This window comes from Dendrobates tinctorius, unplaced genomic scaffold (genome assembly GCF_039654945.1).
Source record: "Dendrobates tinctorius isolate UK_male_01 unplaced genomic scaffold, ASM3965494v1 ptg000140l, whole genome shotgun sequence".
NCBI classification, from domain to species: Eukaryota; Metazoa; Chordata; class Amphibia; order Anura; family Dendrobatidae; genus Dendrobates; species Dendrobates tinctorius.
The window spans coordinates 10,428,202-10,443,394 of record NW_027361808.1 but is presented as its reverse complement, the minus strand read 5'-3'; the positions used below and the strand labels follow the sequence as shown (position 1 = coordinate 10,443,394).

The following is a 15,193-nucleotide window of genomic DNA, read 5'->3' as shown; positions in this document are numbered from 1 at the left end:
CAAAAACCAATGGTGCAAAAACGACTGGCCGGAGCTATGGACCACATCAAGCTGGGGTCGCGACCCAGCCCTAGGGGAGATATTTGCAATAGTGGTAGCTGTGGAGATATGGGCTAATCAGTTGAAAAATAGCAACATTCGTTTCCAAACAAAAAAATACAAAAACAGCAAGGTGTCTAAACCACATGTCATCTTCATCCCTGCCCACACTTGCTCTATTACGTCGGTTAGCGCTTCTATGCCTACAAAACAATATTTGGTGTAGAGCCACCATTATGGCGGAAGTAGATGACAATATAATTAACGCATTGTTATTTTCCAATTGCCAGGCTTTCAGAATCCAGCATCCCAAAACGCAAACACTGGGTATTCAGTGTCCACTATCCCTGTGGGACATAGTGGCCAATCACCGATGCCCCTAATCCGTGCCTCCGTGTCGCCGGCTACCTGGCAGGTCTATGGTAAGGCTTGGGAGTAGTGGTGCTCATTAAGCCAGGGTAGGCCAGTTGATAAATACGACCGTACACGAGGTTCAGCGACGGCGGAGTTTTTAGTACGGCTGAAGGAAAGCAGGGCTTTGGGGACGTCGGTGCAACGGAAATTATCGGAGTTAATCTTTTTCTTTCAATTAATGGGATGGGAGGATGTAACAAAGTATTTTTTCATTAAGCAAGCCGTTAAAGGATGGAAAAGGCTTCAACCAAGCCAAGAATGCCGCCGCCCCATATCACTGAGATTATTGCATGACATTATTTCCATATCCCCATCAGTCTGCATATCGTAATACGAGGCGGTCCTTATATCTGCAGCCTTTGCAATCGCCTTTTTCGGAGCGCTGCGCATGAGCAAATTACTACCACGGTCAAAAAGCGTCATAAGGTGGCCTAATTAATGAGGACATAGTTATGCGCATTCGGGTTAGGAAATCCAAATGCAATCCCACTGGTAGGGGCTCATGAGTTCTGGTTAACGCATCAAATGGCCCTGTTTGCCCTCTAGAGATCGTTGAAAGATACGCCGTAATAAAGCACGCAAGTAGATTTTTCCTCACTCATACAGACGGGTCCCCTCTGACAAAGTACCAATTCCAAGCAATTTTTAAGCTATGCTTGGAGAAAACCGGCGCAAATCCAAAAGAGTACGGGACACATTCGTTCCGTATCGGGGCAGCCACAGAAGCAGCTAGGGCAGGAGTGTCAGAGGCCGAGGTTCAGAGAATGGGTCGTTGGAAATCCGCATGCTTCGCCAGATACATAAGACCTGATTTGCTGAATTAACATATGCTATCTCTTGCAGGAGTTGAAGTTTGGGTTGTAGGACATTCCTATGTCTATTGGGCGGAAAAAAGGGCCAAACTATGTCCGGGAGGAAGGAATTTTTACCTCCCGGGCCTAGAGGTTAACTGGAGGGGTATCAGAGGCCTCTAATGGAAACAGGTGTTCACAGAGATGGTTGACATTTCAAGGAGGGCTAAGCGCCCGGTGATAATGGTGGAACACGCGGGTGGCAATAATCTTGGCAAGCAAAAGGTGGCGGATCTGTATAAATGGATGACAACGGATATAGAACGGCTCCCCTGTTTATTCACAAATATGATACTGGTGTGGTCAGAGATGATACCATGGGCTGTCTGGCGAGGCGCAAGAGATAAAAAAGCCATAGAGCGCACAAGGAGGAAATTCAACGCCCGGATGGGAAAATTTGTGAGAGGAAAAGACGGTATCGTAATTCGTCACCACCATCTGCAACGGGATAACACAAGACTATTAAGACTGGATGGAGTTCACCTGACGGACATTGGCCTCGATATTTTTCTGTCTGATTTACAGGATGGGGTTGAACAGGCCCTAACGCTGATGGGTGGGGGTCGGAGTCCCGTGTAGGTTATACACAGGATCCTCCGTGGTGGAAGAAGCAGAGGAGGGCAAAGGTTCGTAACCGCTCGTTGGGGCAACTTGCCTGTCGAATGCAGACATGATCTTGGCGCAAGCCACCCGTTACGAAGTGTAATTGCCTTTCTCTGATTATGTAATTAATAAACTGTGACCGACCTGTTCAACACACCTAGGATTGTCTGTGTTTCATTACGGGATTGGAGGGAGGGGGGAAGGCACTGGTTATGACACACAGGTCTCCACAGTCTTCTCACCCAGCATCTTACTTATGGTTTTGTATTCCCATAGTCCTAATTTCAGCACTTTATTACCATTCTGCTGCTGGTCACTTTTTCCCCACTGTTTGGAGGCCTCTTTTTGCCTTGTCTTTTTAATTTGTCTTTTAATATATTGTTATTCAATAAAGATACCTTTATTCACACTTTTGTTTCATATCACTTCTTTATCTACATTGCACCCTACCATAGTAATTATGTTAATTATGGTTTTGTAGCCCATTCCAGCTTTGTGTAGGCCTATGATCTTTTCCTTGACATCCTTATAAAGCTCTTTGGTCTTGCCCATGTTGTAGAGGTTAAAGTCTGACTGACTGAGTCTGTGGACAGGAGTCTTTTCTAAAGGTGACTATGTAAAACAGCTGTCTTTAATCCAGCTAACGAGTTGATTTGGAGCGTTTAACTAGTCTGTAGAAGCTAGAACTCTTAATGGTTGGTAGTGGATCAAATACTTATTTCTCACTGCAAAATTCAATTACATTTATATAATTTATACAATGTGATTTTCTGGATTTCATTTTTGATATTCTATCTCTCAATGTTAAAATTAACCTCTCCTTAACCCCTTCATGACTGGAGCTTTTTTCGATTTTTCATTTTTCGCTCCCCTTTTTCCATAGCCATAACTTTTTTACTTTTCCGTCAATATGGCCATGTGAGGGCTTTTTTTTTTGCGGGATGAGTTGTACTTTTGAACGACATCATTGGTTTTAGCATGTCCTCTACTCTAAAACGTAAAAAAAAATTCCAAGTGCGGTGACATTGCAAAAAAAGTGCAATCCCACACTTGTATTTTGCTTGGCTTTTTTGCTAGGTTCACTAAATGCTAAAACTGACCTGCCGTTATTATTCTCCAGGTCATTCTGAGTTTATAGACACCAAACATTTCTATGTTCTCTTTTATCAAAGTGGTGAAGAAAAGTTCCAAAGTTAACTAAAAAAAAAAAAAAAAAAAAAATTAAGTTTTTTAATTTTTTCCTCGCTGTGCCGTTTAGCGATCGGGTTAATTTTTTTTTTTTTATTGATCGGGCGATTGTGAAAGCGGCGATATGAAACGTGTAGGTGTGATTTTTTTTTTTTTTTTTCTTTTTTGTTTTATTTTGATTGGGGCAAAAGGGGGGTCATTTGAACTTTTAGGCTTTTTTATTTTTCTCTAATTTTTAAACTCCTTTTTTTTTTTTTAACTTTTGGCATGCCACACTTGATCGGCTCTGCTACATATGCACGATGAGCAGATCGCCCATATGTAGCAGATTTACTGCATTGCGATGAGCGCCGACCCCCGGGCGGCACTCATAGCAATGTGCCTGCAACAACCATAGAGGTCTCTGAGACCTCTGTTTGTCAAGGTAACGCATCGCCAACCCCCGATCATGTGACGGGGTCTGCAATGCTCTCACTTCCGGCCCGGTGGCCAGAAGCGGTAGTTCAATGCCCGCTGTCAGTGTTTGACAGCGGGATTTAACTAGTTAATAGGCGTGAGAGGATCGCGATTCCGTTCGCTCCTATTGTACATAACAGCTGACATGTTGCGACTTTGAGGTGGGCTCACCGCCGAAGCCCATCTCAAAGCAGGGGAGTCTGACCGCTGACGTACTATCCCGTTAGCGGTCAGAAAGGGGTTAAAATTATAGATTAGTCATGTCTTTGTCAGTGGGCAAACTTCGAAAATCGGCAAGGGATCAAATACTTATTTTCCCCACCCTTTATATATATATATATATATATATATATATATATATATATATATAGCATTTGGTAAACATGGTAAAAAAAAAAAATTTAAAAAAACCATTGTGAAATTGCACTTTTTTTTGCAATTTCACCGCACTTGAATTTTTTTCCCATTTTGCAGTGCAAGATATGGTAAAACCAATAGTGTCCTTTAAAATTACTATTTGTCACGCAAGAAACAAGCCCTAACATTGCAAAAATTGACGGAAAAATAAAAAAGTTATGGCTCTGGGAATTAGGGTAGTGAAAACAGAAATGCAAAATCGAAAAAGGGCTGCGGCGTGAAGGGGTTAAACATTTTATTTCTATTACTGGAACTGCCTTACATCCTAGCAATATCCGACCTAGACATTACCCTTTTTTATTGTATATATTTGTTTTTCTTGTTATTCATATCCTTAATTAAAGTTAGGGTGTGTGCACACGTTGCGGATTCTGCTACGGAATTTTCCGCGCGGATTTCGCTAAATCCGCAGGTCAAAAGACCTGCGGGTTTGCCTACGGTTTTCCCCTGCGGTTTGACACCTGTACAATGGAGCAGGAGTGAAACCGCTGCGGATTCCACACAAAGAAGTGACATGCTGTGGATTTGAAACCGCAGCAAATCCGTGCGGAAAAATCCGCAGCATGTGCACTGCAGTTTTTTGTTTGCACTGCGGTTTTTGTTTTCCATTGAAAATAAAGGTACTGTACTCCACAGCAAAAACTGCTGCGGATCCGCAGGGCCAAGTCCGCTGCAGATCCGCAGCAGAATCCACAACGTGTGCACACACCCTTAATGTTTGAATTTAAAACACATGAGGACACATGCAGCATTTTTGCGGCTTTCTTTTCTGCAGCTAAATCCCACTATATTGGAAGTAAAAATGCTGTGTTCAAACCTCCTATTTTGCTACAATTTCAAAAACTCTGCAGTTCTAAAATTCAGTCAGGAAAGAAACAAGTCTGTACATGAGATTTCTGCAATTTTAGTTGCATAAAAAAGCTACGAAAATGCTGTGTGTGAGCATGGCCAAAGGATAGTAATAGTCACATCTACATTTTATGGTTCGTTGTTAGTGTTATGTGGACAAGAAGATACACGGAAAATACTTTATATGTTTATTTTCTTTCTAATTTTTAGGCACCTTGACAGCTGTAGAAGGTTTTTTGTCTTTAAAGTCTGGACCAGAGGTTAGTTTTATTCTTGGTGAAATAAACATTAGTAGCCTGGGGCGTAACTACAATGAGTGCAGGAGTTGTAGTCCCACCCAGGCCCTGGAGTCTAAGGGGGCCCCAAAAGTCCCTATTCGTCTATATAAAATGACCAATGCTATTAAAGACTTGCAATAATTTGGAGCCCTTTGGAGCTTTTGCATTGATGCCAATGAGCTTCAAGTCACTCCTGTGTCAGTAGCATACTGTTATCAGTGAGTCAGTGTGTACTGTGAGAGAGATTAACAAGAAATTTAAAGTTTAGATCTCAAAATAGTGAAAGGTGTCACTTAGTCACACCCCGTGCCGCACATGCTTCGCCCATATTGTCATAGATGGGTGGGACTGGGGTGAAATGGCAAGTCACAATATTTTTGCACAACTTATAAAATGATGCACCTCGTCAGACTTATGTTGTTGTTTAGGGCACGTGTCTTAATGAAGGGACCTGGCAATCAGCTATTCATGAAGCTAAAGATCAGGGAAATCTGAAGAATTTCAGAAAGCAATTGGCCCTCGAGCCACTTCCAGTTATTGGTAAAAAGTTAAAAAGAAGGTAAGATTAATTTAACTCCAACTTTCTTGTGTTTAAATATGTTGCAAAAAGACCTAGGTTGAGCTTGATGGGCCTATCAACCCCAATATTGTGTGAACTGAGGATATCACCCAGCCCTTTTTTAAAAGCTGTTATAGTGTCTGACATTACTACCTCTTGCGGTCGGGCATTCCACAGTCTGACTGCTTAACTGTAAAGAACCATTACCTTTAGCTGTCTTTTTTCCCCACCTGTAATGAGTAAAGATGAGCAAATATTTCAATATTCGATTCGGATTACGTTCGCTGAATTCGCAATATTCGCCGGACACCATTACAATCAATGGGAGGCAAAAATAAACGCATGCACCTTAGAACAGCCCCAAATGCAGCCAAAACACATCAAATGAGGGACAAACATCAGGAAAGTGGCCTCAATTCACCCACAGTACAAATTGCAGCATGGAACTGCAACCATCAGCCAGGCATGAGGTATCGGGGTCTGGGACAGCATTTACAGCTATCCAATGAACGTCACAGTAAGACAAGGAGGGTGAGGGATCAGTGTAGGGCCCCTTTGCTGGGAGCCCTGATAACACATGCAACACCTCTACCTGCTTTCATGCTGAGCCACACTCAGGTGGCACAAATATCAATTTTCTAAACTACCATTGTCAGAAAAATGTTAGGATAGTAACACGGGTAGTTGAGTTCAAGGAAGTGGAGGCCTTACTGTCTCGGAGGCCTACTGCTACAGGCAACACGCATGAAGGAGACATAACCAGGAGTGTGCACATTTCCCAAAATTATTGGCATACACAACCAAAGTGACATCAATTTCACCACAGTTAGAAATAGTAGAATAGGGACCAACAGGTCTTTCTCTATACCCAATCCAGCAGATGAACACCCTACAAGGTGTGTTCACATTTACAGAAATGAGGGCCTTACACCACAGAAGTGGCATCAATTTCACCACAGTAGAAATGGTCGAATAGGAACCAACATGTCTTTCTCTACACCCAATCCAGCAGATGAACTCCCTACAAGGTGTGTTCACATTTAACCCATTTCCGACATCGGACGTAATAGTACGCCGATGTAGGACTCCCTCCCTTTGGTGTGGGCTCCAACTGTGAGCCCACATCTTTCCTGGCACATGAATCGCGATCCACTCGCGGCTATCAACTAGTTAAATGCCGCTGTCAAACGCTGACAGTGGCATTTAATTTGCGCTTCTGGCCATCGGGCTGGAAACCCGCCCACTGGTGACCCGCGTCACATGATTCGTTGGCATGACAGCCATAGGTCTCCTGGCTGTCAGTGCCTGCTTGCTGTGAGCGCCACACAGTGGTCGGCGCTCATAGCAAGTGAGTAATTCTGCTATATAGAGGCGATCTGATCATCGCCTCTGAGTAGCAAAGCCGATTGGGTTGTGGCAGCTTCTAGTCTCCCATGGAGACTATGGAAGCATTCCAAAAGTTAAAAAAAAAAAAGGTTTTTTTTAAAAAATAAAAAATATAAAAGTTCAAATCGCCCCCCTTTGCCCTATTCGAAATAAAACAATAAATAGATCAAACACATCGCCGCGTTCAGAATCGCCCGATCCATCAATAAAAAAAGGTTAACCTGATCGCTAAACAGCGAAGCGAGAAGAAAAGTCAAAGACACAAGAATTACCTTTTCTTGGTCGCCACGACATTGCAAATGCAATAATGGGCGATCAAAAGATCGTATCTTCACCAAAATGGTATCATTAAAAACACCAGGTCGGCACGCAAAAAATAAGCCCTCACCCAAACCAAAATCTCGAAAAATTGAGACGCTACGGGTTTTTTTTTTTTCAGCAAAGTTTGGAATTTTTTTTTCACCACTTAGATAAAAAAGAACCTAGACATGTTTGGTGTCTATGAACTCATAATGACCAGGAGAATCATAATGGCAGATCAGTTTTAGCATTTAGTCAACCTACTGTAAGGCAGCGGTAGCACCGTACGCAGTGAAGAGGCAGTGGCCCACAAAATTCAAACACAAAAGTCTCTTTAAGGCCATGTGCACACGCTACGGATTCACCTGCGGATCTGCAGGTAAAGCCGCAGGTAAAATGACCTGCGGTTTTACCTGCGGATTGGCCTGTGGTTTTCTCCTGCGGTTTGACACCTGGACAATGGAATAGGTGGCAAACCGCAGCGGAATCCGCAGAAAGAATTGACATGTCAATTCTTTCTGCGGATTCAAAACCGCAGCTTTTCCGCATGTGCACTGCGGATTGTAAATCTCAGACTTACATGGTACTGTACACTGTCTACAGAACTGCTGCGGATCCGCAGAGGCCAAATCCGCAGCGGATCTGCAGCAGAATCCGCAGCGTGTGCACTTACCCTAATGTGTTCCTCACAGCATTAAAAGTCCAATCCAGACAAATGCATATAACTTCAGTGCATATACAGTGCCTTGCGAAAGTATTTGGCCCCCTGGAACTTATCAACCTTTTCCCACATATCATGCTTCAAACATAAAGATACCAAATGTTAATTTTTGGTGAAAAATCAACAACAAGTGGGACACAATTGTGAAGTTGAACAAAATTTATTGGTTATTTTAAATTTTTGTGGAAATACAAAAACTGAAAAGTGGGGCATGCAATATTATTCGGCCCCTTTAACTTAATACTTTGTTGCGCCACCTTTTGCTGCGATTACAGCTGCAAGTCGCTTGGGGTATGTCTCTATCAGTTTTGTACATCGAGAGACTGAAATTCTTGCCCATTCTTCCTTGGCAGTCTTCCTCTGACTAGTTCCCATGGGTGTCTATGCACCGTATCCAAGACTCTATTCACACAGCATTACATGTTGCAGGCACTACACACGCTAGTCCTCCTCTGACTAGTTCCCATGGGTGCCCTGCACCGCTGTATCCCAGTTTCTGTTCACACAGCATTTCGTATTGCAGATACTACACACGCCAGTCTTCCTCTGACTAGTTCCCGTGGGTGTCCTACACCACTGCATCACTGTCTGTTTACTCACACAGCAATTCACAGTCCAGGAAATCCTCCGGATCGCAGCCGGGCACCATATTCACCTGTTTTGCAATCGTTACACACACCAGTCTTCTTTCGGGCACAGGACATCCACCTCCGGTTCACCTCTGGGTACAGGACTGTCCACATCCGAGACCAGTTACCGTGGATGACTTGCATCGCTGTGTACGCTGCGGGTGCCAGGCTATTCAGCTGCCCTGACTGTTGGCTCAGCTGGCCTGCACTGCTTCACACGCACAGCCAGCGCACTGCAGGCCTCTGCTCTGCACATCAGCACACACCAGACTGACACTGATTCTCCACCTGACACACCCATACCCCTTACTTACAGGGATTTTAACTCAGAACCTGTGGCCTTCAGCCACATAGAAAACTCAGACCAGAAATGAAACAGACTGCACCACTGACATACTGCAATCAGTTTCAAAACACCTATTCCAGAGCAGGTTTTCCCCTCATCTGTCTTGGACAATAGCCTGTCCATGACTACACTTGGTTTTTTTTATTATTAAACTACATTCTGTCGAGGTAGCTATTTTGGGAGGGCTAAATTAAGCCTTCACGGTTGAGCCAGTGATTTCCAAATTAATCCAGTGTTGCTAGCAACTCAAATGACCACACGGAGACTGGGGTCTCTGTACGGGAGGATCGAGGCAGATCACTAAGCCCCTTTATTTTAGTCACATCTTTTATAATCTTTTGCTTAATTATGCAAGGTTCTCAAGTACCAATAGCATAATTTCACTTTATAAGCCAATAATATTGCAAGAAAACCGGAAACTACATATATGTCCGTACCTAAATAGCATAGAAAGTAGTATAATGGCATAGTCTTCAGAGTTTTACACCCCCCGCCTCCCTTATCTTTGTACCTGATGAGAACAGTCTGGTTTCATGACAGCCCATGCCAATTATAAAAATTTATCTTACAGCAACAAAAACGGAGAAACGAGACCTCCAGAGAATGGATAAAACGAAGCTTCAACTCTGATTTTAGTATTAACCCTTCACATTCCCCCCTAGATAAAAATTTTTAACACATATGCAGCATCAGAGGTGCTATCCCAAGCTAACAGCTTGAGGGGTACTGGTCTTCACATGACTGATGACGTGTTAACAGTCATGGCTGTCGCGGCACACCCGTCCCCCCTGTATACTGCAGTTCACGAATAACAATTTTTGATGATGGTGGTGGGGATCTTTTGTAGGTAGCCATGTGCTTGGCTTCAACATCTTCATCAAGTAGCCTTTTGAGATCGGTGCAGAGAAGAGCAGGGGCAATGACACCTTTGGTATCATCATTAGCTGTTTTAGTGCAGAATTTCCTAATACATACAGAAATACACCAAAGAACAAGTTTTAGTATCACATATACAACAAAGATACAGGCAGCAATGTGTAACAAGCTTTGTAAGATCCCAGCTATCCAGCCCCCCATTCCCTTAAACCAGTTGGCTGGATTGAGAAAGGAGAAGGTGTCTGACCACCAACTGTCCTTAGTACGATCATTATCTTTATCGTATTGATCTCTGAGTCATTGAATATCTTCTAACTTTAACTTTTAACTTCTACCAATAATAATATGGAAAATGCGAAAAACCAAAACATTATGCCCCCTTTATTTGATATTGGCTTGTTGGGTGATGAGGAGGACTTCATAGGGACCGTCATACAAGGGTTCTAGTCCGTGCTTCCTGACATGCCTCTTCACGACTACCAAATCACCAGGCTTCAGGTTATAACAGGTGTTGGTTTCTGCTGAATCTGGAAAAGAAAAGAAAACTAGAACATGGGTGTTAGCAAGATTTTTACTGAGCTGAATAACACATTGAACAGCACGGTCAGTTTCTTCTGATAACTGCTGGGGCTGGAAATTTGCAACTGGGGGCCTACCACCAAACAATAGTACAATGGGTAGGAGCTCTGGCCATGGAGCCATAGTCTCCTGCATCATTTTGGCCAATTGTCCCTTCAGTGTGCCGTTCAGCCTCTCAACTTCCCCACTGGATTGTGGGTGGTACGGAGTATGGAGGGCTACAGTGGATCCAAGCATTGTCAGAACTTCTTGATACACATGAGAAGAAAAGGCCGGGCCTTGGTCACTTTCAACAACTTCTGGAACCCCATAACTGCATATAACTTCCATCACCAGTTTCTTCACTGTAGTTTTTGCAGTCATGTTGGTAACAGGGAATGCTTCCGGCCAACTGGAGAACCGGGGCCCAGTAGAATTTTTGCACCAGTGCGAGGGCCTGATTGTTTCCTCGATGTGTAGGTCCATGTGCCCCTGTGGCAATAGCAGGGTACATCCGCTTAGGGAGACACACGAGTTGGTCCTTTTTCCAGAGACCATTATCCATTTGTGCCCCATCAGTCTTCCATTGCTTCACCTCTTCCTTTGGAGACATTCTCTGCATCGTCATTAAACGGTCTCGCGGGGTCCGACAGAAAACTTCAGTCTGTTGTGTAGATCATCAGGTTGTAGGGTCAGTGCTTCTTGTAACTGTTTACGATGAGAGTGTGTGGTCACCATAGTTGGTGTAGTTGGTTCAACGGGTAAGAGAGCTGCGGCTTTTGCTTGCATATCCGCAAATGTGTTGCCAACAGTCTGTGGACTGGTCCTAGGACCGTGCGCCTTAACTTTGATAATAGCCACCTGAGTAGGTAATTTGAGTCCATGAGGGTTTTAACAGCTTCAGCATTTTTCACTGGAGTTCCGGCAGTAGTAATAAACCCTCGATTGGCCCATAGAGCCCCAAAATCATGAGCAATACCAAATGCATACCGTGAGTCCGTGTATATGTTAGCGCGTCTGTTCTTGGCCAAAGTACATGTAGTAGACAGAGCCTGGAGTTCTGCTTCTTGTGCTGACTGTGAGGGCGGGAGTGCAGCTGCGTGAACTACAGTGTCCTCTGGTAACAGCGTATCCCGTGTGGAATCTACCAAACTCGTCAGCATATCTTGAACCATCCGTGTATAACACCAGATCAGGATTTGGGAGCGGATTCTCACTGACATTTGGTGCAGTAGCTGTTTCTTCAGTCAGAAGTTGGGAACAATCATGTTGGAGGTAATCCTCATCACTGCCATCTTCCCTTATAGTTCATTATACCGTCTTTCAAGGCGTTGTAAAGGGGTTGCATTATGCGGGATGCATCCGGTATCCACTGACAAAAATAAGTGCACAGGAAAACGCTGGCGTTCAGTTTCATCTTTTGGTAAAGGAAGGGAGCTGACAGCTAATTTTCTTTCTTCTGCGAGGTGTCTGGCACCCTGAAGGAGACAGTGACCCAAGAATATCACTTGACCAAGGCAGAACTGAAGTCTCGAGGCCGAAACCCGACAGTTCAGTGCTGCCAGATACTTAAGGAGGCTAACAATGGCAGAAATAGCAAAAGACACCTGCTCATATTTTTTTGCAAACTGGTTGGGACTGTTTTGGGCCCCTTGTGGCATAACTGTCCATGTTAACTGTCGTCCCTGATAAGTGAATGCAAATAGAAACTGGCAATCTGGGTGTAACGGAATGCTAAAGAAGGCATTGGTAAGATCAATAACTGTAAACCAAGCAGCATCCTGGGGTATTTGGGACAAAAGAGTATGAGGATTAGGCACCACTGGAGTTTCCAGAATAGTAGCTGCATTAACTGCCCGTAGATCTTGTACCAGCCGGTACACAGGGGCTGGCTAGGTGGGGTCTTTTTCTTAACGGGAAACAAGGGCGTATTACATGGAGAAACACAGGGTACCAGAGCACCGTTATCAAGTAACGTTTGTATTTGTTCCTGAAGGCCCCGCTCCTGTTCATGTTTCAAAGGATATTTATGGACTTTGGGAAAAGGGGCACCAGGTTTGAGAAACACTTTTACTGGTTCTACTGGCATTTTCCCTATATCATTTGGCCCTTTTTGACCAGAGTTTAGATGGTATCTCTGAGAGGTATGGGGTGAGTCATTGATCCTCAGGCAATATTGGGGGTGATCTGGGCCTATCAGGGCCATCATAACTGTAGGAAGGGCATGCAAAATACAGATTTCCTCACTGTCTTCATCTACATAGGGATTATATAACAAAAAAAAACATCTGACCATCATCTTGGAATTGTATTCCGGAGCAGAACTGTGATAATGAATCTGCCCCTAGTAAATTTACAGGACATGTGGGAGAGATTACAAACTGAGCAGTAACGAGAATTAGCAGGGAGGGGCTGAGGAGCAGGGTTGCCACTAGCTGAAGTCTGAGGGGGGGCAGAGTTTGCTGTGTGCTCCAATGATACTCAATGATACTGATAAGAGACTGGCTGTGTGCTCGCAGCTGCGGTGGGGGCGAAGGGGGATATGGTGTGGGCTAAGATGGGAGGGGATACTGAAGCAGCTGCTAGCTTGCTTTTTTTTTTTTCTCTCTCTCCTGAACAGAGCAGGTTAAAGTCTTCTGAAAACTTTTTTTTTTTCCTTGGATCCCCATAACCACTAGCAATATTAGGCATAGCGGGGACTGAGGCTGGCAGCGGTGGCTGATAATAGATACCGTGAGCGTTTAACAAAGAAAAGGTGGGGGCTGCGACTCTCGGTCTCCTTGTACAATTGTCATCTAGCAGGGAGACCTCTTCTTTCAAATCATCACTTTTAACTATTCGTCTGCCTGACACATTGTCTCATTAATATCAGTTCCTTCTTTAATCAATCACATTCTCACACCACAGTCACTTTCTTGAACCACAAAACATCCCGTCCCTGTCATAATAATAGACAATTTTCCTTCTTCAACATAGCAGTAACAGAAACAATCAGAATTCACTTGCTGTTCATTGTCCACATAACCTTCATTATACAATTCATGTGCCAAGCCACGGAATTCCTCAGCGCCTTCAAGTAATCCATCATCAGTCAATCTCCCTTTATTTTTTTAACTCCTTCATCCCATAGCATAGGCTGTAGCCTCCCGCCCTTAGGAAATCCCAGAATCGAAAATATTTTTCCTGCATTCCTGACAAATTTCTTTCCTCGTCTTTGAATCATAAGACTAACAGTATCTGATCCTTCACACAATTCCAAACTTTTCTTTTTCTTCCACAGAAACATAATTCTCTCCTTTAGAGCTAAATATCCTGACAAATTGTGCACAATACTGGAGCAGCCGTCTCCGTTTGTTCCACAGGATCAACCCCCTCTGGTAAGCCCAAAATTCGTGGTACTCAGTGAAAGGAGGAGGGCGTCTCAGACTATCCCTCCGGACACCTCTGGTTATATATATCTATCTATATATACCTGAGTTACGTATCCTACACAGTCTTCGATCACTCACCACGCCCAATACTAATAATGATCGGCAATTTCAGGATATTTTGACTATAAAGAGAGTCACAATCACTGGTCAATCTGGGGTGTTCATCCCTTATGAGGTACGTTTCGAGCAGTGGGCCCCCAACGGGACTGCACCTCTATATGATTCCACCCATGAATCACCCCACCAGGGGACAAACCTCAGATCCTCTTTGCAGCAACAAGCACAGGAAAACCACACCAACGGTCAGTCTGAACAGTATAACTGCCAACTTACCGTGGTTGTGGGGGATGATCAGTCCCAATTTTCCAGCACCTGTGTCCGCTCCGAGGGTCCTTTGTCTTGTTGTCCTCCGGGAGCAGAGGCGTCCCTGTTCGGGAGCCCCACGTTGGGCACCACTGTTGAGGTAGCTATTTTGGGAGGGCTAAATTAACCCTTCACGGTTGAGCCAGTGATTTCCAAATTATTCCAGTGTTGCTAGCAACTCAAATGACCACACGGAGACGGGGGTCTCTGTACGGGAGGATCGAGGCAGATCACTAAGCCTCTTTATTTTAGTCACATCTTTTATAATCTTTTGCTTAATTATGCAAGGTTCTCAAGTACCAATAGCATCATTTCACTTTATAAGCCAATAATATTGCAAGAAAACCGGAAACTACATATATGTCCGTACCTAAATAGCGTGGAAAGTAGTATAATGGCATAGTCTTCAGAGTTTTACACCCCCGCCTCCCTTATCTTTGTACCTGATGAGAACAGTCTGGTTTCATGACAGCCCATGCCAATTATAAAAATGTATCTTACAGCAACAAAAACGGAGAAACGAAACCTCCAGAGAATGGATAAAACGAAACTTCAACTCTGATTTTAGTATTAACCCTTCACAATTCCAGTCACCACTACGGCCATGCACACCTATGGACTTCATACATCTCCATGCGCAACCTGGGGAGAACACACAGCGAACCCTACCTACGCCTGTGACCACAATGCATTCCCATAGCCTCAATACGGCACCATGCGTATCCTAGGGAGACTACACAGCGCCCCCTAACTGTAACAGGGGTCATTGCCTCACACTAGTAAAAAAGCCAAACAAAAAGCCAGTGTGGGATTGCCCTTTTTTGCAATTTCACAGCACTTGGAATTTTTTTACCGTTTTCTAGAAAACTACATGGTAAAACCAATGGTGTCATTCAAAAGTACAACTCGTCCCGCAAAAAACAAGCCGT

At 43.9% G+C, this 15,193-nt stretch overlaps 1 protein-coding gene across 3 annotated transcripts in view; it reads left to right on the top strand.

Annotated features, from left to right (window-relative positions):
- The window catches only part of LOC141049027 (saccharopine dehydrogenase-like oxidoreductase), a 279,626-nt gene that overhangs the window by 141,182 nt on the left and 123,251 nt on the right, over positions 1-15,193 (top strand). For all 3 annotated transcript variants that reach the window (XM_073545128.1, XM_073545127.1, XM_073545126.1), the window contains 2 exons: positions 5,028-5,077; positions 5,524-5,654. In XM_073545128.1, the coding sequence (XP_073401229.1) occupies positions 5,028-5,077; positions 5,524-5,654 (181 nt within the window). The remainder of the gene's footprint in view (positions 1-5,027; positions 5,078-5,523; positions 5,655-15,193) is intronic.